At 40.0% G+C, this 23008-nt stretch overlaps 1 protein-coding gene across 1 annotated transcript in view; it reads right to left on the reverse strand.

Annotated features, from left to right (window-relative positions):
• The window catches only part of sh3pxd2b (SH3 and PX domains 2B), a 38317-nt gene extending 16961 nt beyond the window's left edge, over window positions 1-21356 (reverse strand). Inside the window, exons 1-4 of the mRNA XM_079214109.1 lie at window positions 21271-21356; window positions 18403-18483; window positions 9305-9380; window positions 3578-3654 (exon numbers count right to left, since the gene is read on the reverse strand). Of these exons, the coding sequence (XP_079070235.1) occupies window positions 3578-3654; window positions 9305-9380; window positions 18403-18483; window positions 21271-21342 (306 nt within the window). The 5' untranslated portion in view covers window positions 21343-21356. The remainder of the gene's footprint in view (window positions 1-3577; window positions 3655-9304; window positions 9381-18402; window positions 18484-21270) is intronic.
• Window positions 21357-23008: the final 1652 nt, after the last annotated feature.

The following is a 23008-nucleotide window of genomic DNA, read 5'->3' on the forward strand; positions in this document are numbered from 1 at the left end:
AAGCCTCAGCTGTACAACAGAAGGGCTGACTCGGCTCTTCCCCAAGAAAAACATGAAGTTTCACCTCGTCAACCGTGGTGCATGTGGGGGCGGATGAAAATGCAGTTTCTGTGCGTATAATAAAGTTCAGATTTCTTACAGCAATTTGCATTTGTATCAACATCACTAGGCCCTAAACCCTGACAAAACTTGGATCTTAGGCAAAGACCATTCAACTACTTAACATGTAAATGCAATCTTTAGAACTTTTCAGACATTTCCACAAAAACAACTCCGACTACAGTCACACCACTGCTTTCACGGTTTCTTCGCTTCTCCCATTAACATCCACACCCATAGAAACAAAGAAAATAGCCATTCCTCCCCCAAACTCTTATTTTTCACATAAGTGTTTAAAGATGTTGCCTACACCAGCTGTACATTCCTCTAACCCCAGACGACACTTTGTGTAGAGCTGTACAGCTCCTCTAGCCCTCAAAACAGTTGATTATACATACAGCTTTTCTCTTCACTCGGAAGCCTTGTGGATTGTTTGTATTCAGAAGTGACAACAGACCTTTCGGCACCATATCAGAAACTAATTTGTACAGTGATGGTTACACAAGGCTCTTGATGGAGAAGAGAAGTGCTACCATGATACAATAATACAGTTATTGACAATATAAGAAGGTGTGATTAAGGGCTAAGTCAGAACTAACTTGTAAAAACATCTTCAAATGTCCTCTCTCGGAGAAACAGAAGGGGTACATCCGAAGTCTCTAAATTGCATCCCCATTTCCCTCACTTGCGTCCTTTCCTTCCGTCTTAGTCCCTCCCACCAGGGATACACGGAGAGACGCAAGGAGACCATGTGCGGAGAGAAGACGCAAGGAAATATGTTTTAACAGACATGAAACGTCCTTTCCTCTGAAGCGCCACAGGAAGTGTCACGTGAAGTGTCACGTGAAGCGACGTCGGTTTCTGATGACTGCGGCCGCATGACAGCTGATCACATCTGATCAGCTGTCAGTCGTTTTAACAGCTGACAGAGTTTTGTCCGGAGTTGATTTAATAGTGTTCAACTACTACTTATATTAATAAAGACAAAGTTATCATGAGTGTAGAGTGGAGATGTTTTCTCTGTCCGTTACCCGTTTAATAAACTGCATTGAGTATTTTTATACTGTGTTCTGTGTCCTGCTTATACGCGCAGGATCGATTTCTACCTGCGGAATGCGTCTTGTTTATTAATTACGTCGGTATGTTTTGAAATTCTGATTGTGACATCATTATAAAATAACACACAATATAAATATAGTTTCTCTTCATTACTGATAGAAGAAAAACTTATTTACTCTTAATCAACTACTGTTTCACAGTTATATTATTAATCATACACTGTGTAAAGGCTTGTGGCTTCGCATTTGACCTACTCTCCTGTTAAAACATACGTATGCTTTAACAGTGACCTTCTGATAGTCTTGAGACTGTGGATGCCTACATGTCTCTGTGTGAAGAACGTGGTGTTCCTTGTTGTCATGACCATGCCGATGCAAGCGAATCTGAAGGCGTCATGAGAGCTTCTGTGATTGTGTCATTAATGTATTTAAGAGGTAACTCTCTGCTCATTCATGGAGCAGTCCAGGATACGCAATTGACATATCATGTTGTGTTTCTGACTCTGCTCCTCTTTGCAAAGAAGTCCTGATTAATGATTTTACCTCAAGGTGTCGAGTACTTTTTTCTATCAATTACGTGTTGTAAAAAAGTGTTTCCTCTCTCAGCTCTCTCTGATTTTAATTACATACATAATAAAAGTTATTGAAGGAAACAACAGATCAAATCTTTGAAGACAGTTGTTTGAGGTCCTTTTGTTGTTCAGACCTACAATGAACATATTTTAACCAGATGGTGAATAAGACAACAGATATAATATATAACTTGAGTTCAATCTGTGATCGTCTCTGGTATGAAACTCCAGCGATCAGTCCGCTCAGCTGCAGCGTCCAATCAAATAACAGATGAACAGTGAGGGGGCGTGTCCAGCGTTAAAACACTTCCTGGAAGCCTGCTCTCGGGGCTCCTCGATCATGACTCCTCCGATTTCCCTCCTCGCTCCTCAGAGCAGAATAAGAGCTTTAGGACGGCCGTCAAGATGGCGGCGCAGAACCACTTCCGGTTCAATAAACGATCGAGGAAACGACAATTTAGAGACTTGAGATGCACCCAAGGATGTGCATGTTTAGAGGCTCGAAGGCACGCTTGTTAAAGAAACAACGTTATAGGCTGTGGGTGTGGTTACTGGTGCAAGCTCAGCACCAGCAAGCTACTTGCCTTTGGCCCCCTCTCTGGTGATAGTGACCACCACCACAACATGAGATACAAAAGCCCATTCTCACAGGTATTTCTGAATATGAGCAACTTTGTCTGGTTGCTTGGGAGCTGAACATCAATCATAGCATGTTCATTTAGGTTGCTGTAGTTACGTTTCTGTCAAATTGTAGCAATTAGTAGTTTGCTATTGGCAGTTTTATGGTTGCAGTTCTGCTACAGTGGAGCCGGAAAATGTTCAGTTGCATTTTTTTCCCTTTTGAGACTAAGTGATTAATCTCTTTGGTAAAACGCCATGTAATGGGCTGGATAATGCAGGTTTTACATCATCTCCGTTTTAACTGGTAGAAAGAGCTGCTGCATTTTAAATGTGAAGATAAACACCACTAATGAATTACGACACACCTCCATACTCTGTACCTCTATACTTATCATGTATTTCTTCTGTCACTGACAGCAACTGAATTGCATACACGTACATGTATAAATACCATCCTGATTGATCATGGCGCTATACTGTACATTCGAGAGGTACAAAGACATTTTATTTGCATTTCGTTGCACAGAAATAGCTTTTCGCACATACAGTACACCAGAAGAGAATTTCTTCTTTAGTTTGTCTCATAATCTGCTCCAGAGCATCTGGGGAGCTTTTTTGACACCTCAGCAGGGTGGATGCCTGCTGTCACAAAGACTCGCTCCACAGAGTTTAGCATGGCGCACACCACACAGTGACAATTTTCAAAGCAAGGACAGTGGCATTATTCATACACCTGTTCTTGGAACAATGCAATTCCATAAACCTAGTTGTGATGCAAATCCTGTGGTGTGGCTCTGCGCTTAACTTTAATGAATATAACCATCTATTTGAATTGGAAAATCTGACAGATGAAGCTAAGAGTTTGTAATTTATGACTTCTGTGTCTGTAATTTGAAATCCAAGCCATGTATTCACCCAAGAATAAGCTCTTATGTAATCAGATGGGTCGCTCAGTGTACTCTTGAATGTGCTGAAAGAAACTGTGGCTGGTGTGCTCATATATACACAGACGGCATGAAAAGAATATTTTCCATTTTCCTGTACATGACTAAGTTGACACAACGTGGGTGGGATACTTGTTTTTCTTTCCCCGAGGCCACTGTGCTCTCTACGTTGATTGTAGTACTTTGTGCTGAAGATGTAAATGTCAGTTGTCAGTGTAGCTTTCATGAACTACATCACATATGACCATAAGAGATTTTCAGGTCAAACGGTCAATATACTCACTCTGCAGTACTCGTTGATGGGCCTTAGCCTTTTCATAGCCACATCTCGGATATGGCTCCTCCTAAACAGGATCTTCCCTGAATCAAAGTAAAACAAACAGATTTAGATTTTTTTTTTTATCGTATAATCTGATATCAGTGTTGCTACCAGTATTCCACAGCAAACATATTATATTATAATAATTTTTCTTTATAAATAACATGAATTAGGCCGTTTTATGCATACAAACAATATCACCGGATACAATTTTTGGATTTTGGATGATGCTGAAGGACACGGTGGCTTCTACAACACATAGTTAGTGAATTAGCATGCAGACACAATACAGTCGTGTCATCAATAACACTGACAGCACAATGAGGTGGGTAAGGAGCTAGGTGAATGGCTGGCCTTTCCAAGTCATGAATAAATTACTTTGGGAAAGCAAATTATGTGTCCATGACAGCTTCAATGATATTCCCCTGCACTTATCTCCAGGCCCAAATAACCACAGGCTCAGACAAGCTGGGTCGCCAAAACAGTAACAATAAATGGCTACAAATAGGCCTCTTAAAACACGACTCAAACTTAACGACTCGCAGGACATTTGAGAGCCAGCATCTATTTTCTCCTCGTTTTAGCCTCTGAAGTTACGATAAATTCACTGAGACGGCTCTAATGCAAACATAAACTAGGCAGGAAGTCAAGAACGTAACAAGATCCTGAACGCCAAAAGGGACGTGTTTTGAGAAGTTACTGTATCACCTCCATCAAAGGGTTATGGGATTTGTTTAGAGAATATTTAAAGCAGACTTGCTGAAACATGAATCTATCTCACAGATCGCTGCTGAGCAGTTAAGCCCCCCACAGCTCTACCCTTTCACCCATGTTCCTAAAAATGCCTGATTGCTTTCTTGACCCATAGAGCTAAAAAATCCACAAATGTTTTTTTTTTTTTATGTGTAAGTGAATGAATGACATTGATGAAAAAAAAGAAATACAGGCACATAGAGACCGTTTGGGGTCATCCCAGTGTCTTATAGATGCCATTTATGCCCATGTGCCTGGACTGCTCATCTTGTGAATCAACACTTGAACAAAAAAAAACAAGGGGAAAACAAGATACATGAAGGGAAATACAGAGATAAGAGAAAATCTGTAGAGAGGTGGCGACCGCGTGGTTGGATGTGTGGTGACTTCATCAAAAGACACCAGATTTTACACAGTTTATACAATAACCACAATCAATAAGACCCCAACTCTTTAGCTTCTTTTCTTCGGGCTTATGATTAGGAAACTTCTTTTTTCACAATAAATATCTCAAGAGCAATTGAATGGATTTTGCACAAACATTCAAAGTCACCAGAGAATGAATCCAACCGATTTATGTGTCCCTCCCGACCTTTCCCCTCACACCACCACAAGGTTGACCATTTGGAATTTGAATGGACAACTGTTGAATTAATTTGAATGAAATTTGCTACAGATATTCAAGGTCCCCAGTGGATGAATCCTAATTACTTTGTTTATTAGTATGGTCAAAATCACCACTCATACAGTGAAATATCCTTACATCTACTTGGATTGGCATGCAATTTCGAACAGGCATTTATGGATTGTAAAATATGTATTGTAATGACTTAAGTGATTTACTCGCCCCATCAGCCGGTCAAAATCTTTGGTTCAGAGGGAAATTTCAAGAATTATTGGATGGATAGCTCACAACATGTTAAACCTACTTGATATAAGTTATGAAATACCTTACCAACCCTGGCCAATATTTACACTTATTTAACATTTAACATTCACACTAAGGATCAAAAACATTGGACCTCAACTTTTATCCACTTGTAATTTGAGCATTACTGAGCCACTAGCATGGCCAGAGATGATTTTGTTTTTTCTCTTTATTCTATTTAGCACCAAATCATAACAGAAGTTACCTCAGGGCGCTGTTCTTGACAAGATGGCCTGAAAGACATGACCAGCCTAATTTCTCATTACATTTGTGCAGGAGAACAGTATGGCACTACGTGAGGGAGACTATTAAACAGGAGATTTACTAGATTAAGAATGAGAGATGACAATCCAAATATCTACGGTGTTGGCAAGCGTTAGCAGCCAAAAGGACACAACGTCTCTCACAAAAACTAAAGAGATTTGAAAGTTGCCTACAGTACTTCCCCTCCTTGCTCTCTCTCAGTCTCTTTCTTCCTCTTCTTTCCTCAAACAGAAAGCTTTCTTGACTGTTTTTCAAAGCTCTCAAGGGTCAGGAGAGAAGCACTGACTCAACACTGCCCACTCTGTATGCAGGGCAGCTTGTTGGTTTCAGATGGAAAAAAGGGCTGGTTTGGGCTGGAAGGAGGGAGGGAAGGAGTATGGCTGTCTTGGAGCCATGGTTGAGGCAGGGTAAACTTTATTGCAAATCTTATAGCCAGCAGTGACCACGGGTATCAAACAAAGTTTTGTTTCTTGAGGAGAGTGAGGGAGTGCAGAGAAGAGACAGATCGACATGGGAACACAGACAGGGTCTTTGTTCCACACTTTGCATCCAGAAAGCTCTTCTCAGCACTCACCTCTTAATCACTGGACTCACCACACATGAATTCCTCTGGTTTATTCACCCTATTTTGGCTATTCGGAAGAATTTTGAGTAGCTAAAACCATTATATAACACCTTAACATCAAGCTGTAGAATTAAAGCATGGACACTAGTCAGACTTAAGATTAAAAAGTGAGGACTTGTTGTTTTGGACTTGACTGCTTACTCCTGCTTGCTTACATACTTGACTCCTTGGGTTGAGATTTAAGGGAGATAAAAAAATAGGGTTGACCTTGTAAAAATCCAGGAACAATTAAAACGTAACATTTAAAACTTATTTGATATTGAATAATTAGGTCTATGCATCGAAAGGACTTGGCTTTTGACAAAACTTGTGACTGGAAATACTTGCTATAAAAACCAGAAGACCTAAATTAAACATTTCTTGAAACTTGCTTTTGAAAGAGACTTAACTTGGAGTCAATGAGCCAAGTCGTGTCAACTTGGGGACAAGACGTGAGACTCAAAACTTAACTGACTTGCAATTGTCTTAAATGAATTGAGACTTGCTCTTACAAGAGTTGAAACTTGACTCAACACTTGTAATAAGACTTCACTTGCTCCAAAGGGCTCTACATAACACTGCAGCCAGGCATGTGTGGAGCTTTTAAGAATGAGCTGTGTCTGTGTGTTTTAATTACTGTGTTCTCAGGCAAGTTGCCGTCTAAGGGCAGACACAACTCCACAAGCCTGCTACTGGTACACCACATCCAAGTAGGCAAGAGCAATGATTGCTTTCCCCTCCAGACAAGAGATGAATGTGGAATAAATGAAGCATTTACAAGGTCAATGTAACTGTTGGGTTGTTTTCTGCCTTTCATAGAGGACCGACTCCAGAATGTGTTATTTAGACCCACAGAAACATATTTGACCTGCCCACCATACTTGTGCCTCCTACTGTGGCAGGCAGAGAGATCCCCAGCCAAACAGAGTTCCTGAACAAGTATGTACTGTAGCTCTATCATTCAGGGAGGAAAAGGGAGAAAAAAAGTCAAACCAAATAACAAATGCATAGTCTACTCGTGGAATCAGAGTTCATGAAAGCATATGACCTTCATATCATTCAGGGGCGCAAAAAAAACAAATAAAACAGACCCACATTCCATCTTGGGTTTTGACTCAGAGTTTAACAATCCCAATTTGAGATAATTGGTATTAGTTATTTTTCAAAGGCCGACCTGCCGGCGCTGCCATAAAGAGCATCGCTCAGGGCTCGAGGGTGAACAGCACATTTATCTAAATGTCATGTATGAACCTATCAAAAGGAATTTAGCACCATGAGAGATCATTAGATGAAAAATGGGTTTCGGATTTTCTGAGTCCTCATATGTTAAGAATACAATATCAGCCCTGAAACTGCTATCTTGACACGTTTTTCTTTTTTTTGTAAATCATGTAGTTTCAACAGCAAAGAATGAACATGCAGCATTTCAGCTTTTTATGTGTCCACCTGGCAGAAAAAGGCAACAGAAATTCTGCACAATCCACAAATGCAGACGCGCCACTTTGCTGGAGATACCAAAGAAGTAAAAACAACTCGAGGCCTTGAACAAACCAAACCATGAAGGGAAAACCACTTCCGTGCCTTGTTAGGTTGGTCTCCGCCAACCGGCCAGACTTTTTACTTTGTAAGAGAAGAGTTTTCTTGGCTGCCAGTAAAACTATTCTGCAAATCAGGCAAATGTTAGCTTGGAATTCAGCTCAGAGCAGTGTATGACCTGATCTGGGAACTGAGATTCTTTTAAATCTCAATTTATGCAGGCATTGAATAATGTTTCAAGTACGATTGTGTTACAAAAGCAAACCGTTTCAAAGTAGCATTCCTCGATGGTACCATATCTGTGTGTCTTTAACGTTTGGTGTCTTAGCTGTTCCTCTGGGGCACTTTAATGCTAATTTCTCCCACAGAAATCAGGAGAAGTGAAAGCCTCGACCAACACTTCATCGGAAGGAGGCAGATATATTTAAGAGAATATATAGAATTTTAGGGTGTAAGGTTAAAAGCAGGAAGGAAGTAGAAAGTGTTTAATGTAGATGAGAGTTCATTACAGTATCCATGGCCAGTATGCTTTATCTGACATAGAAGGAGGTTGCAGGGGATAGAATAAACAACAGTGTTTTTCTATCTTTCTTCCCTTCTCCTACTCAGAGTCCATCAAACTCTCTCTCTGTGTGTGTGTGTGTGTGTATGTGTATGTGTATGTGTGTGTGTGTGTGTGTGTGTGTGTGTGTGTGTGTGTGTGTGTGTGTGTGTGTTTTCAATGAATTCCAGACCTGTTTTCCACAAAAAAGAAAACCCTATCCCCCACTTGCCTGGTAGGGGAGATGTGGGTGGGGTCTTTGGGTGAGGCTTTCTTCTAAACCCTCATAAAGCATTACTTTCAACAGGATCTTAATCTCCAACTATTTCAAAAGTTGGACATGCACACCCTAAGCCCTTATTCCAAACAAACTTCAGTGCCACTTGTACTTGTCAGAGAGTAATGTAAACTAAAAAGAAGAAACCATTGTTTTAAACAAGATGATGATTCAGCCAGGACAAAAGTGCAGCTAAGCCAAGAAAACAGCTCATAATGGATGTTATGCACTGGAACCATTTAGTTGTATGATCACAGAGTAATCTTAAATATTTAATGTTTTACACAAAGCCTTAAACAATACTCTATATAATTGTCTAGTATGTCTATGAGCGACATACTTAGTCAGCTAAACGTTTAAAGAGCAGATACAACATTATTATTTCTTCATTCAGAAAGTTAGTTGAAGGCCAATGATCATTGCGTCAGATTGTTCCTTTTTTTTAAACATATTTTGCTTCTCTCAGTTCATTCACAGCCTGTGAGCGAGTCATTGTTGTCCACATTTTAACCTTGTGCGTGCAAATGTGTATGATGGAGAAGTCAAGAATGAGGTAAAGACGCAACATTACAGGGAGGGGGAAATCCAGGAGTTCACTGGTCTTTGTGTTTAGTTATGTGCATGCTTTGGCAACATTTTATCATAAATAAATCTGCCACAAACAATTAAATCAATTGTAAGTATTCTAGATAAGTTGATTCATTTTAATTTTGATGTTTGTCCAACCAACAGTCCAAAATAGTTCTTCCTCTGTTTCCGTCCGTCCGTCGTCCGTCTGTCTGTCTTACCTGGTAGGAAAGGAATGATCCTGCGCTTAGGGTCTTTCTGGCCTCCTTCCACTGGGAACTTGTCCAGCAATTCCATCTGAAACACCACAATTAATTAAGACTTATTAGCACACAAAGCATTTACACTCACACGTGTACATAAACATGCCCTCTACATTACACGCCACATGATCGCTGAGGCCGGAGAGGAAGGGTTCACATTTTTACAAATCAGCAGTTCCTACAAGGAATTCGGCCAATAAAGGAAGGTCTGCCAATGATTAGGAATGTCCTGAGCAGATGGTATGGTTTTTCCCCTCTGCTTCATATGTTGTTGCAGCAAAGAGGCTGTGAGCAGCAAGGCACCACTGACATAGTGGAACATTTCTGTTTCTATAATTATCAAAGCCAGAAAGCAGTGGTTCCTTAGATCTGCTGATCACCACTTCTCTTGATCATGTTTTCCAATGGTTAAAACTCACTCGGTCTTTCAGAGGGAATCCTTTATTTCTACTTGAACACTTATAGAGTGTTAGATATAAAGGGACATCAGCTTTATTGAATTAATATTGACTGTATTTGATCAGCATTTTTAGTTAGCAGTGTCAATCAATAGGCCTAAAAGGATCTGCAAGTTTTTGTTCCAACCGAAGTCACCCCCTCACTTCTCAAAACTAATAACAGCCTCTGTAGTGACTTTTTGGCGTATAGTTTCCTGTCATCAAACCACATTCACTCATCAAAACAGGATATACACAGTTAGTGTTTTGTTTTGTTTCAGTACCAGGGTTTGACACAAAATGGATGGCGGAGGTCTCATTTTCTCACTTTTAAGTTATTGCGGCTGAGCTCAAATATTAGTAGGGACTACTGAGTCAAATGTGAATACACAGAAGACTCTCGTTTCAATGTTCTCATTATTAGCAAATGAGTGATAGATGGATGAGTGACAGTCCGTATGTAGACTTCCCCAGTTGAAGTTCGTCAAGCTTTAGCTGAAATCAGGCGGACACAACTAAAAAAAAACAACATTGGTCAGGATTAAGCTGGTCTAGTTGCATTTAGAGTTGGCCCATGTGAAGGCTACTATCACAGGACTATCACATTATGAGATTAACTGCATTTCTGACTTTGGTCTTTTCAATGTCATCCTGATAAAATTATATCTATCAAGGCGGTGTTCCATAGAGACATCTAAGGGTCAAAACAAATTGGCTCTTCAGATTTCCAAGCCAGAGATGATTTTCACCCCCACTCCCTTGTTAAATATAGCGGTACCTTGATTGGTATGAGAGGACTCATTTCTAGAATATGCTGCACATGCAATACCCAACACGAATGTTCTAGAGTTGGGGCTTCGGTATGTTTACCCTCAATGACTAAAATGTCCGATCTCATGGTAAATGTATACAGAGTTTATCCATAATTTGTCCTTTTTGGGCTTCGATGTTGGAGCAAAAATGGAAAGGTTAGATGTGGTAGGTAAGGTACATTTGGTATTTGCTTTAGTGTTCCCACCTGTCACAATGAGAAGCATCCTGCCTGCTGTCAACATGAACAGACTCAAAATATCTAATCACTCATCAGCCTCCTCTGATCCACCTACTCTTGAATATCATTTTAGACATGTGGGTAATCGCATCGATGTCTAGAGTATGAGTCGCTAGGATTTCTGTGATACAATTTTGCCCGGATACTGATAATACATGCAAGCTTACAGTATATTTCCTTGTGTTCTCACATGTTTTCTAGAGCATGCTGTCTCGTAACATAAATGAGTAAAGCTATTATGAAATGTCCTGAGGTAAATTTGAAAGAAACAATATGTTTAATTTAGTGAAAACTAACAGACAAAGTGGGGGGTGTAATAAGAGGTGCGATGATGGGAGGTTATGGGAAAGGCATAGATACGAGCCAAAAAGTATTTTCTATTACTTTCTACGGACGGTTTCAGTCTGGTCAGGTTCTAAGCAGGTGGTGTTGTGCCAGAAATTAATGACTGGCACGAAGATTAAACAGCCTCAAATCCCTTCATTAGGTAGGGCCTGATACTTATATATGAAAATAGGAAAATAGGAAATAACTGTGTGACAGCTTGCCCTCTTGCCACTGTGATCATGACCAAGACAGCCAGACAAATAGATAGCAAAACTGAAACAGATTTGTTTTACAGGAGAATGAATGTCTACAGATCTTTGTTTTCTCTTCCCCACTTAATTTGTTCACTAACTCTTGCTCATGCTTCTCCATTTGTATCAGTTTGAACATGTTTTGCAACAGCTTTATTCCATAGACAAGGTAGTTCAACAATCTCATTTTAACCTGATATTCAAGACCTTCTGTTGAACTATACAAGCCCAAAATCTTCAAGCATGCCAAGAAATATACACCGGCTTTGGAATCCTAAATCTAATTCTTTACTGATGTGTAAACTGAACCTCCTCTTCTACCTCAACTGGCCTTTGCAACTTATAAGGCCATGGCCAAATAATAATGCCAAGTAGTCCACTATGATGAGTCCAATAAAGATATGAGTAACTACAAAACAAATAATGAAATAATATTCTTGGATTTCATACCTCACAGACACAAGCTTTGCTATTAATTGTTACTCAGAAAACTTGAGAATCTCAAACCAACTGAGGATGTTATTAATCACAACTTTGTCTTGGATTTGTTTCATAATAAAAATAAATGATGACAGGGTCATGTTAAATACCCTTGAATTTCAATTCAGATACGGTTGCACTACAATGACGTCTTTGCCTATGACTGCTAAAGCGCAGTTAATTTCCCACTGCTACACAAAGGGCAATAACAAAAGAATGGGGGTAGAATAGTGAGCAATGAACCCTCTTTGGTGAGTCAGTCCACGTTATAGTCTGTAGTCTTGTTGTTTCTTAACATACAGCAGAAAAGAAGAAAAAAAAGGAATTCAGAAAAAACAAAGCACTAAACTCAGGAATCAACAATCTACTTGGCTCAGATCAGTCGGATGCTTCATCAATGACTCAGCACTAACCTAAGAGACACAGCACAAGCAAAGAGACAGGAGACAAACACAGAAGAGCCGATACCCCCACACACTGTAATTGTTCCCGTGTGTCTGACTGACTGGGAGTGTAGAGTAGACACACCCAGTCTCTGCGTCTACTCCAGACCTTGTATCTAACTCTGTAATCAGAGCCACTCAAACAAGAAAAGGCATCTGGAGAGAGTAAAGATGTCTCTTCAAAATACCAATTACATCATTCGCCCAACATCTAATATCTGTGCTTTACAGGCAGGAGGATGGTGGAACACAGTGAAGGGCCACATGACTTCCCAAGGCTGTATTCTGAAGTGTGTTATTGTAAATGATATCCTGCCGAGTTCATCTCAGTTGGAAGGAATTGCATGACACATTAGTACTATAGTAGAAATACATATATAGCTTGTAAAAATAATAATGTCAGTCTATGACATCATCAGCTGTGGATGTGTACTATATCTGTACATTGTCAGAATATTCAAGTTCAAACCCTTGAAATGCAATAAACCTTTTTCAAAATGAATTGACTTGACAGTACCACTGGCACATGGACACATTCTCTCGGGAGATATTGTTATGATATCAAACAATGCTTGGATGATATCTAGATTTCCCACAGTAAAAAGATAACATGCAGTTCAGCCTTCATCAGCCAGGGCAATGGAGTAACAGAAAGAGTGGGCATAAACTGTTAAATATCTATTTACAACATATGGTCTCTTAACTGTGACGTGATAGTTTACACAATTCAGCCATTGATTGCCTACAGTTAATAAACCTTTCCATGGTCAATATGTCACATTACTAGTCTGTTAATATGCAACTGTACTGTACACTGATGCAGAGTCCGACGCAATCTATTAAGGGGCAATCATTTGTCTCGTCAATATCCACTTGTATCCATATATTATCAGCCTTCAAATAAAGGCAAAATTTAGAAAACATCTGAGACAGACAAGAGTTCCTTGAATGAGAGTTCACCATGCCAGAGAACAAGCCGTGCTCTCTTTGCAACATGCCTATCTCAGTAGTCCTCTGATTTTTTTTACTTATTGCACTTATTCATGAGGTCATTTTTAACCCTTTACAGACAACCGTACTCTAACGCAGGCTGAGCTGTTGGTAAACTCTAAAGTAGTGAGGATAAAGAAATTATCCGTGGCATCCGTAAGTAGGTATGGATAATGCCTGGATGGATGAGTAAACAACATATATTTATCTTCAATATGCATAAGACCTCAGTGTCCCTGTTTTAATACTCAAAGGCAGGTTTGATAAATACTTTCTGCTGGCTGATGTTGGCTTATAAACACCAAGGCCAATCTCTAGGGACTTGTGGACGATATTGGTGCCTAGTATGTTCAGACTAGATATGGTCTAAATTATTGTACTTTTAGTTAGTCCCTGTAGGGTCATTATTTTTACATATCCACCAGCATAGAGGTCAAAGCAGAAGGTCAGTTTATCAACAGCACCCAAGGTGTGATGTAGAGGCTCAGTGCTACTCAAATTCACTTCAGTAAATTAAGTGGCTTGACCCTATCTCTGGTCTGGGCTTTTTTGTGGTAGTTGTCTTTTCTTTTCATTTTATTTATTTGCTGTTTAAAGGGTTAAACAAAAGACTTGACCTTGGAGGCTCAATTTGAGGATTCTTCTACCTGATCACTTAATAGGGGTGGGCAATATGAATAAAGTATGTACTCTAATCTAGTGTGTGTAAAAATGTTTAGTTTAAAATAAAATATATATATATATATATATATATATATATATATATATATATATATATATATATATATATATATATATATATATATATATATATATATATGTCTAGCTCCGCTTGGTTTCTTGCCCCTGAAAGTTGAGACATGTATGTATGACGGGATTAGCGAGTGGGTTGTTTGTTGCCAGAGAGACAACAGGCATTTGTTTCTGGCAGCAAACAACAATATGCCATTTTTCTAAAACAAGACTAATTTTAAATCGAGACCAGACATTTTATAGACAATTGCAAATCATGCTGGCCAATCAAAATCAGGGTTGCTCGGTGACAGCAAATTGTGTAAGGAGCCATATGTTGAAAAACAAAAACAGAGCTCCCATTGCACACTGCTGACTCCAAGCTGTTTACAAACCACCTGCGTCCCCAGCGGTCATAATCAAACACACGTGAACGAGCAAGTTAAGACAAAACAATAGCTGATCTTCAAATTATTTAACCGTTTTAAGACTTGTTGTTTTTCTTTCAGGACATTCAGTCCACACCATCTAGATCCTTAACACAAATATTGTGACGAGACTTCAGTAAATTGTGGACCTATCTTTCAGCATTCCCCGAGTAAAAACACATGTTGTGAATTATCATTACAAGAACAAATTGCACTGCTTAAGGATGCACATTATATTCTTAAAATGGCCGAAAATTACTGTGTAGAAGAAGAAAATGAGTACATTGTTGCTGCTTGGCGTAATGTGCACAACAGGCCGCCCCATTGCTCTACGCAAAATATACTGCCCCCCACGCTCCCCTTTAAAAAGTGTTGGTGCTTGATTACTGTGGATGGAAATGATATGAGGATAAGCAAGTAGCGAGCAAGGAGTGATGTATTGCGTTTTTTTCCGACAGCTTTAAAGTAAAAGTGTATCCTGTATCCAAAGACACTGGGAATGCTGGAAGGCTAAGCTTGTGAAGTTGAGTGAACACGTGTGCAGCATGGAAACTATTCTTGGTGACATGGAAATCAAATTGATGACCCCATGGCAAAACGACTCTGCACTTTCCATCCTTCTTTAGCAAGAGGTTAGTCTATTTTTGTTCACAATTTAACACACTAAAACAGATAGGGAGAAAAGCACAGGTTTTGTATTAAAATGCTATTTGCACAGTTTGTGATTCTGTCTCACTATTCACTAGTATGCAGAAATGGATACTAAACTCCCTGATGGTAGTCAGGGTAAGTAGCTACATAAAATATGCGGTGTGGGCGGACAAGTAACAGAAATATCTCAGGTGTGAAAAGTGTCTGGATGTTGGTCAAGTATTCTCAGGAAGTGACTGATGTCAGACATGAATCATGTACACTAGTTTAAACATGAATGATCTGCTTGTTCCAAAGAAAACATTTAATGAGTATTTGATGAGGTGAAGTTCATTCTGTACTATTTTTGGTTATCACCTCCATTTACTATCAATACTTTTAAAAAGGAATGCAAATTATTATTATCTAATGACACACATGTGTATACCATCTGCTCAATACAACTTGATCCAGATGCATTGAAGAGTAACTAATAAGGTGTCATCTGATTATAAAATATGGATACATGGATTGGAACAACAAAGCAGGTCAAGAATAATACACATTCCCCTTCACAATTGTAGAAATCCTATTGAAGTCACTGGGTGAATAAACAGTCTGTGGTCAGTGTTCCACAAAAAGCCCACGTTTCCTTGGTTGAACTACGGCATCAGCAGCTTGGTGCAGCTGTGCTGACAGGATGTGGTGAATAACACTTCCTGTCTAGCTCCGAGGCTTTTGGTATGACCAGTGACCACATTTTTTTTTACATCATCATCTTTTCTCTATTCACATAAACCAATCCTGAATTTAAAAGACAAGACAAAAGCATCAGAGAGAATAAGAGAGACCAGAGCAGACAGGGAAAAAAAAAGCAAAGGAGGATGACATGAAATGAAGAAACGGTAACGAGAGGAGTTGCATGACTCATCATCCCTTTGTCAGTATCCTGGCCAGGCACCTGGGATGATGTCAAACCCCTTCCTTATTCCTCATCACAGTCACCAGTGTAACAAGTTAAAATGATTAAATAGCTCATCAAAAAGATCACAACAAATTTGAATACATTGTACAAATAATGCTGGGACAGCCTTAAGGTGGCTTATAATATGTCAATGCCAAATCTAACGGGAGATAAGAATTGGCTTTTGATCTCTCCAGCTGGGTTTATCTGTATCTGCTTCACCAGTGCGAGCCCACCCACAGGCTGTCAGCACAGCAGGAAGCAGCTGCATGGCATGGCAGGGCGAACACTAGTGGGGAATGCCCCTGCTGAAAATATCTCACATATGCTACTACTACACTAAATGATGTCTGCTGAAATGTTAAACAAATTTTGAGTTTGTATCAATGCCATTGATCCGACACTGAGTCTTTGGCAATGTAACTAGCAACTCTGTTTTACAATATGGGTGGATGTTATAAAGAGGCCACAGGAGAGAGTTTGTGCTTCCTAGCACATCAATACTAAAAAGTACAGTCAGGGATTTATTCAGAAACATCTGCTGCTAAGATTTCTGGTTTTGAAAACTCAATTTCTGGAGACATACCGGTAATCATTTGAAGGTTTCCGAATTTCCTCCTCTCACTTAGTCACATTAACAAGGTCTAAAAAAGCCTTCTTCTTGAGCCAAAATCATCAAAAAAGCAGGGCTGAGGTCGGATGATCAAACTGAATTTATTGAATCACCGCAATGATGAGTCTTTCACCAAGCTTAAATCAAATTGTGTCGCAATCTTCAAAACATAAAAAATACTTGAACACTATATATGTAATTGAGAATTCCTATGGAAGCCAATGACAGATGGTCAACCATCCATGCAGCCTGAATTCCAGTCAAATTCGTTAGTCCCTGTAGGGTCATTCTTTTTACATACCCATAACTATAGAGGTCAGTTTATCAACAGCGCCCAAGGGGTCACATAGAGGCTCAGTGCTACTCAAATTTACTTCAGTAAATAAAGTGGCTCGACCCTGTCTCTGTCTAGTCTGGCCCTTTTTTGTGGTAGTTGTCTTTTCTTTTCTTTTATTTAATTAAAATTAAAGGTTTAAACAAAAAACCTTAAGTATTTTTCTAAATATTGTAAGTTTTACTGGCGGATAACGATTGGCAGTAAAACGTTATTTCACACTGTGATGGTTAACGTTAAACTGTAATTTACCCGCGGTTCACATGCATACGAACTATGAGGGGGGATCTGTACGCATCATGGATCGACAGTGGTATGTTACACAACCAACCAACCAGACAGACAGACTTTATTGTGTCTTTTAGGAAAATGCAACTTTATTTACGAGGGTCTATATTGGCACAAATAATAATACAAAAAAGAGTGATGGGTCTGTGATTGGGTGAGACAAGTTCAACTGTCGCCCTTACTGTTTGACAATAGCTCAACAGTGGGCAGGGCATGACTTAATACCCTATTCAAATGTTCTCGGTAAAGAGCAAATAGCCGTTTTAAGGCAACATTTGTTGAATACACAACAAAGCTTAGTGTTCATAGCTACACATGTACTTTTACTTTGGCATGACCTCAACAACAGAAAGGTGCAACGATTAAAAAAAACAATCATAAGTGTGCTATGATTTGATTTATAAGTAAGGCTGTTGAGAGCTTTTGAAGCCTGAAGTCGAACTAATGCTATTACTATTGAAATACTTGATATTCTTCCGGTTGATTTGGCACTCAAAGCCCCAGAAAGAAACACGGTGGAACATTATAATTCTGTATTTCATTGCTCATGCTTTGACCATCTTAATCAATTAAAAGGAATTTAATCCAATTAGGATTGACAGTATGCATCGTCTAAATTGACTGTGTGCTCATTAAAGGCAGTTGCCTTTCTGGGTTTCCTGGAGTTTCTGCTCTCTAAGCTCAAACGTGGCCAGGGCCTCAGATCCATTACCTTCGTAATAGGAAGGGAAACTGGGATACTAATGAGATTCCCTCCTTGTGCAACACACACTGCCAGCGTGACGTTCCAGAATGATTCAGACATGTCTGTGGTCATCAGTGTGTCACATTCATCACTGTCCTCTATTAACTTCATCGGGATATTTTCCGACTCCTCGCGCACAATTTAATTACCAGTATCATCTGGGTGGAGCAGGGATAACTCGGCTACAAGCACTACGTCTATAGGACGACAGTGTTAAATGGAGAGAGGGCTTCCATTCACTTCCTGATCTATGCTAGTCTTCACTGGGGGAAAGGTTAGAACTCATCACACTCATACCATCACATACCATTACACACTATCACACACGCAAACACAAACTCACCTGGAGGTCAAAGAACTTGCTGTAGCGTCTGTAAATGAGTTCGGTACTGCCATCGCTCCAGGACACTTTGATGATGTAAACCTGAAAAAACAAAAAAGGCAAATGTGTTTAAACTAACAAATAGACATTACAGTCAACCACTTGATTCAAATCCCCTGGGGCATCACTCCTGAGTCATGGTGCCAGTAATTGCCAGTGCAGTGACTTCTACAGGGTAATGTGAGGAAAGGCAGACGGCACGCTTGTCAGGCAACTTCAGCCAGCGGTCACCGCCATCATCCGTTCACATGAACGCAATAGGGGTATCCGATTATTTAATTTCCCAGTGTATTGGCGTCACTTCCTGCTGAAGGGGGAAGTCATTATCCTGCTTAGATGCAACAGATCTTAAAATGCCATCTAATCAAACGTTGTTTATTGCAATAAAGACCTGAGCAGCAAAAGCAGCAATGAAAGCATCAGTTCATAAGTTTGATGGGTAGACTTCAATATGAAATAATATCACATTAAAAATGGCTTCAGACTGTCTCAACGCTATAAGAATACAGTACACTGCAAATTCCATCAGCAACTTCTTAACAACAGCAAAACAGCACAAAGCATCGAACCAAAAGCATCAAGTCTAATCATTGCAGTCTACAGGCAAAAAGACACCGTTCTCGCTAAAGAAAAAGCAGAGGGAGGTGATTGGAAACTCCCTGGTGGCTCAATGTGTCTGGCTGAATGCTGTTGGTCCCACTCCCAGACCATCTCTGGCCTTGCTCCCTCTTTCAGGTCAGTAAAGTCAGATACGGCCATGGATGGACCAACTACATGAGCTATATAGACCAGCGGGGAGGCCGTCTTCATCAAACAAAAAGAGTTATGTGTCAGTGTGTGTAAATGTGAACTGATGGAGGGCCATCCACACAATGACATGAGCAAAGGATTATTTTTTAGGGGGGTATTGTCTCTGGCCAGCATCTATTTGCTTCCTTCGAAACATTAAGCTGGAGAACCATTATGCAAAAAGGTTTCCTTTTTCCATGCTCCAGTCTATAAAAATAATTAAGACAAATAAGATCTCTAATCTGCAAGCACAACACCTACAATCCCAAATGAGGCTGAGGCCATAGCTTTGAGGAAAACAAGGGAAAGCTATAACTTTGGCTATAAAAGCTTCTCGTTAAAACAATAAACCTGGCAACATAAAGACTCTAATATCTGTAAGTCTCCTAGGAATGGGATCTTTCACATATTCTTTCCTTTCTATTTGATAGGTTCAACTCTGATGAGCAGACGAGCTATACGCTGCTTTCTGTTCAATTAACTGCTCCTCCGGGTTTCTGGAAGATTTTTGTGTGTCCGGCCTGCCTGTGCAGAGAGAGTACCAGAGGCACAACACAACATGGGCGGCACCAGAGAGCAAAACAGACAGGCGGAGAAGACACAGGACCCCGAGAACTCTGTGTCCTTGACCACTAACACTCACAGCAGTATAAGGTCTGTTGGTCCTTCAACCCAGGCATCATTTTCACACCTATATGAATGAGAACCGACATATGCACACGGGCACGCCCACCATGTACACGGACACCTGCTAAGGCCTTGGCAGTAGCTCTCACTGCTGGCCCTCTGGTTTACATGATGACATATGTGTTACTTTAAAACGAACTGTGTGCACTTTTCGCTCTCAAATTCGCCCACATCCATCCCCCAGAATGATGAAAGCTCCACTGTTTGATAATTGCCGAAAAGAGAGCAATGAATCTTTGTCTTCTTGACATTCTGGTCTCCCACACAACTTTGCAGTACCAGTGGTGAATGATCGTTGAAACAGGAAAAATGACCACACATTTATTCTTTTTCTTCTTGTTTCCCGTTCTCCTGCCCCTCATAGCATTATCTCTTGACATTGGGATATTCTCCCTTTTTAGACATCTCCATCAACCTAACAAAACATAACTAGAATTATTCTGTGTAAATAATATCAATACATTTGGCTGAACACAGACATGTCAGTTATTAAAGTGCCCCTAATAAAGTAAAACCCTAAAACAGGCGTTGGCCCAAATAAAAACTATAGAATGTACTATACAACTGAAGTGATAGATCTATAAATGCCACATGCCATATGGTTTGTTGTGTCTAGGCCCTTCCCTTGTTCAAACATTGCCTTGAGTTCACTGTGATAATCTTCGAAGCTCTACTTCCTGGTTACCAGTACCTGTAGTGTATGTTTTTTCTCAGTAAATTGTAGAGCTCAGAGGCATGACAAAGCTGAAATGCTCAATTTGAACTGGGGGGGATTAGTTCTGGTGTTTTGTGCACAGGACTGATTTGCCTATTAAAATGTTTTCTGATGGCACACAAGGGGCAGCAGGCACATAAGATACACTCAAAATGATTTTTGTTGGACAGCAGACTCCGTTAGAATGAGTACAATACCTATATTCACTGATTTGCACGAGATACTACATTGAATGTATGCAGACTCAGACAGGGTCAAAAGTCACATGAGCCACATCCTTTTGGGGGCACTTTGACGTTATCCAAAAACAACAATACTGACTGAAAACCCTCTGAGTATAAAGATACAAGTGTGTGGTTAAATCTCAGACCCAAACAAATAACTGACAAAACAGGCAACACAACTGTCTCCAGTCTGACTCCATAGTAAGATCATTCTTGAATAATATAAAAATTCAGGATTGGTCTGAAGAACCTAACAGTCCGCTTGGTGTGGCTTGGTAAACTGTAATTTGATACTCCCTTTGTTTTTACTTTCCCCGACAGGAAAGAGAGAAGATTTGCAAAATAACCTCGATCTGTTGCTCACTTTTCTAAGCAGTCAAAGCGACGTTGTTATAATAATACAATTCGTCTTACGTAGTGTTTGTTCGGATTTCTCCGCTTCTGGACATCTTGCACGAATACTTCTTGCACGGTGCGCCGTGGCATGACGTCCTCTTCTTTACGCCTCCGTTAAACACAGACAAAAAAATAATAAAAAATGAATTCCCGGTGTGGTTTTTTCAACCCGGTTGAGAAAGTTTGCTCGGCGACGCTTCTTTGTCCGTGGCCCCTGAACGCAACAAATGCTATTTTCCGCCGACCACACTATTTAACGCCGACCACACGTCAAATGTCCCGTCCTGCGTTGCTTTGCGTCGCTCGGAAAGCCAAAAAGTTAACAGTCGGTCGGTTCTTCGTTCACCCCCACCTTCTGGTGCCTCGTCCCGTCCCGCTGACGGCTCCAACCAAACTCCCAGCCTATCCCAGCTCGCCCACTCCCATTCGAGCAACTGGGAGGCTTCAGTATGCTCCACGGACCAGCCCTCCAGCGTCAAAGCAGACCGCGGGGCTGCGGGATCACTCAGCCTGTTCGATCCGTGCACTTAAAGCTGTATCAACGTGGCCGGGACTGGGCATTTTAAACCACATGTATCAATGTCGATAATCCAAAAATACACAGATTTAAAGAGTGAAATCAAGTTTATACTGAAGAGAAATGTATGATCAATTAAACGCAGCATCTTGAGGCAAGATACCTAATTTTGTTTTTAACTCATTTTACTTTTGTTTCAGTATCCTAGATATGACATATGTTGCATTCCACAGCACCTTGTTTTGGTCAGGTGACACTTAACCTACTTTAAACCCAAGCCCTAGTCTGATGAACTTCATGGACACCAAATGAGTTAATTTTAATATTATGAACTGGATATTAACTTATCAACTATTTATATAATTTCACTTAAATGTTCAGTAAAATCATCAGGTCACATCGGACTGGTGGACAGGATCAGCGCAGGGTCCAACCCGTGTTTGAGTATAATTTGGTTGCCGCACTTCATTTGTGCCATAAATCGGGCCTTCGTTCATCCCAGGTGGTAGACAGGATTGCATGGTGAAAGCAAAGGAACTTGTCCAATGCCACTTTAAACCTTTAAAACTAAATGTACCATGTCTTCTCTCCTCATTGCTAATAGGTACTCTCCACAACCTGTGAGGTTCAGGTGTTATTATTGTATTTGCATAGACTCATTTATTTTTTTATTTAGATTAGTTGAGCTTCTCACAATCTTTTCAGGCACCCCCTGGCAACTGAAGAAGGCTATCCCCCTTGCAAAGGCAGACAAGTATCACTGGTTAGTCTAATACAACAAGGCCAGTGTCTTGATCTATTGTGCTGTTTGTTGCACCCACTGTTGCTCAATTTGAAAATGTCGAAAAGTTTCATGATAATTGGGCAAAACTGTTTACTGTAATTATGGCTTATTTTATAATTTGCTCACTTGTGTACTTATAATTGTTTTGCTTGTGCATATATACAGCAACATGATCTGCTTTTCAACCTAAATCCACCAAATTTGCTGAGGGGTAATAGAGGAACTGTTGAGCGTGACACACTGAGATTGCAACACATGACATGTGTGTATGTGGTCCATATTTCTCTGTCAGTCATGAGATGATTAAAGCTGGGTTGGGTTAAACTGGAAATGTGCTAATTTTGTTCCAGTAAAGTGCTTCGTCAGTAGAAAGTTGTCATTGTTTCCTCCCAATTTATATCTCAGTTATGTTGCAATTCATAGTTTTAAATGTAACTGGAGTAAAAAAATGGATA

Source organism: Taurulus bubalis (assembly GCF_910589615.1).
Source record: "Taurulus bubalis genome assembly, chromosome: 2".
In the NCBI taxonomy this organism is placed as follows: Eukaryota; Metazoa; Chordata; class Actinopteri; order Perciformes; family Cottidae; genus Taurulus; species Taurulus bubalis.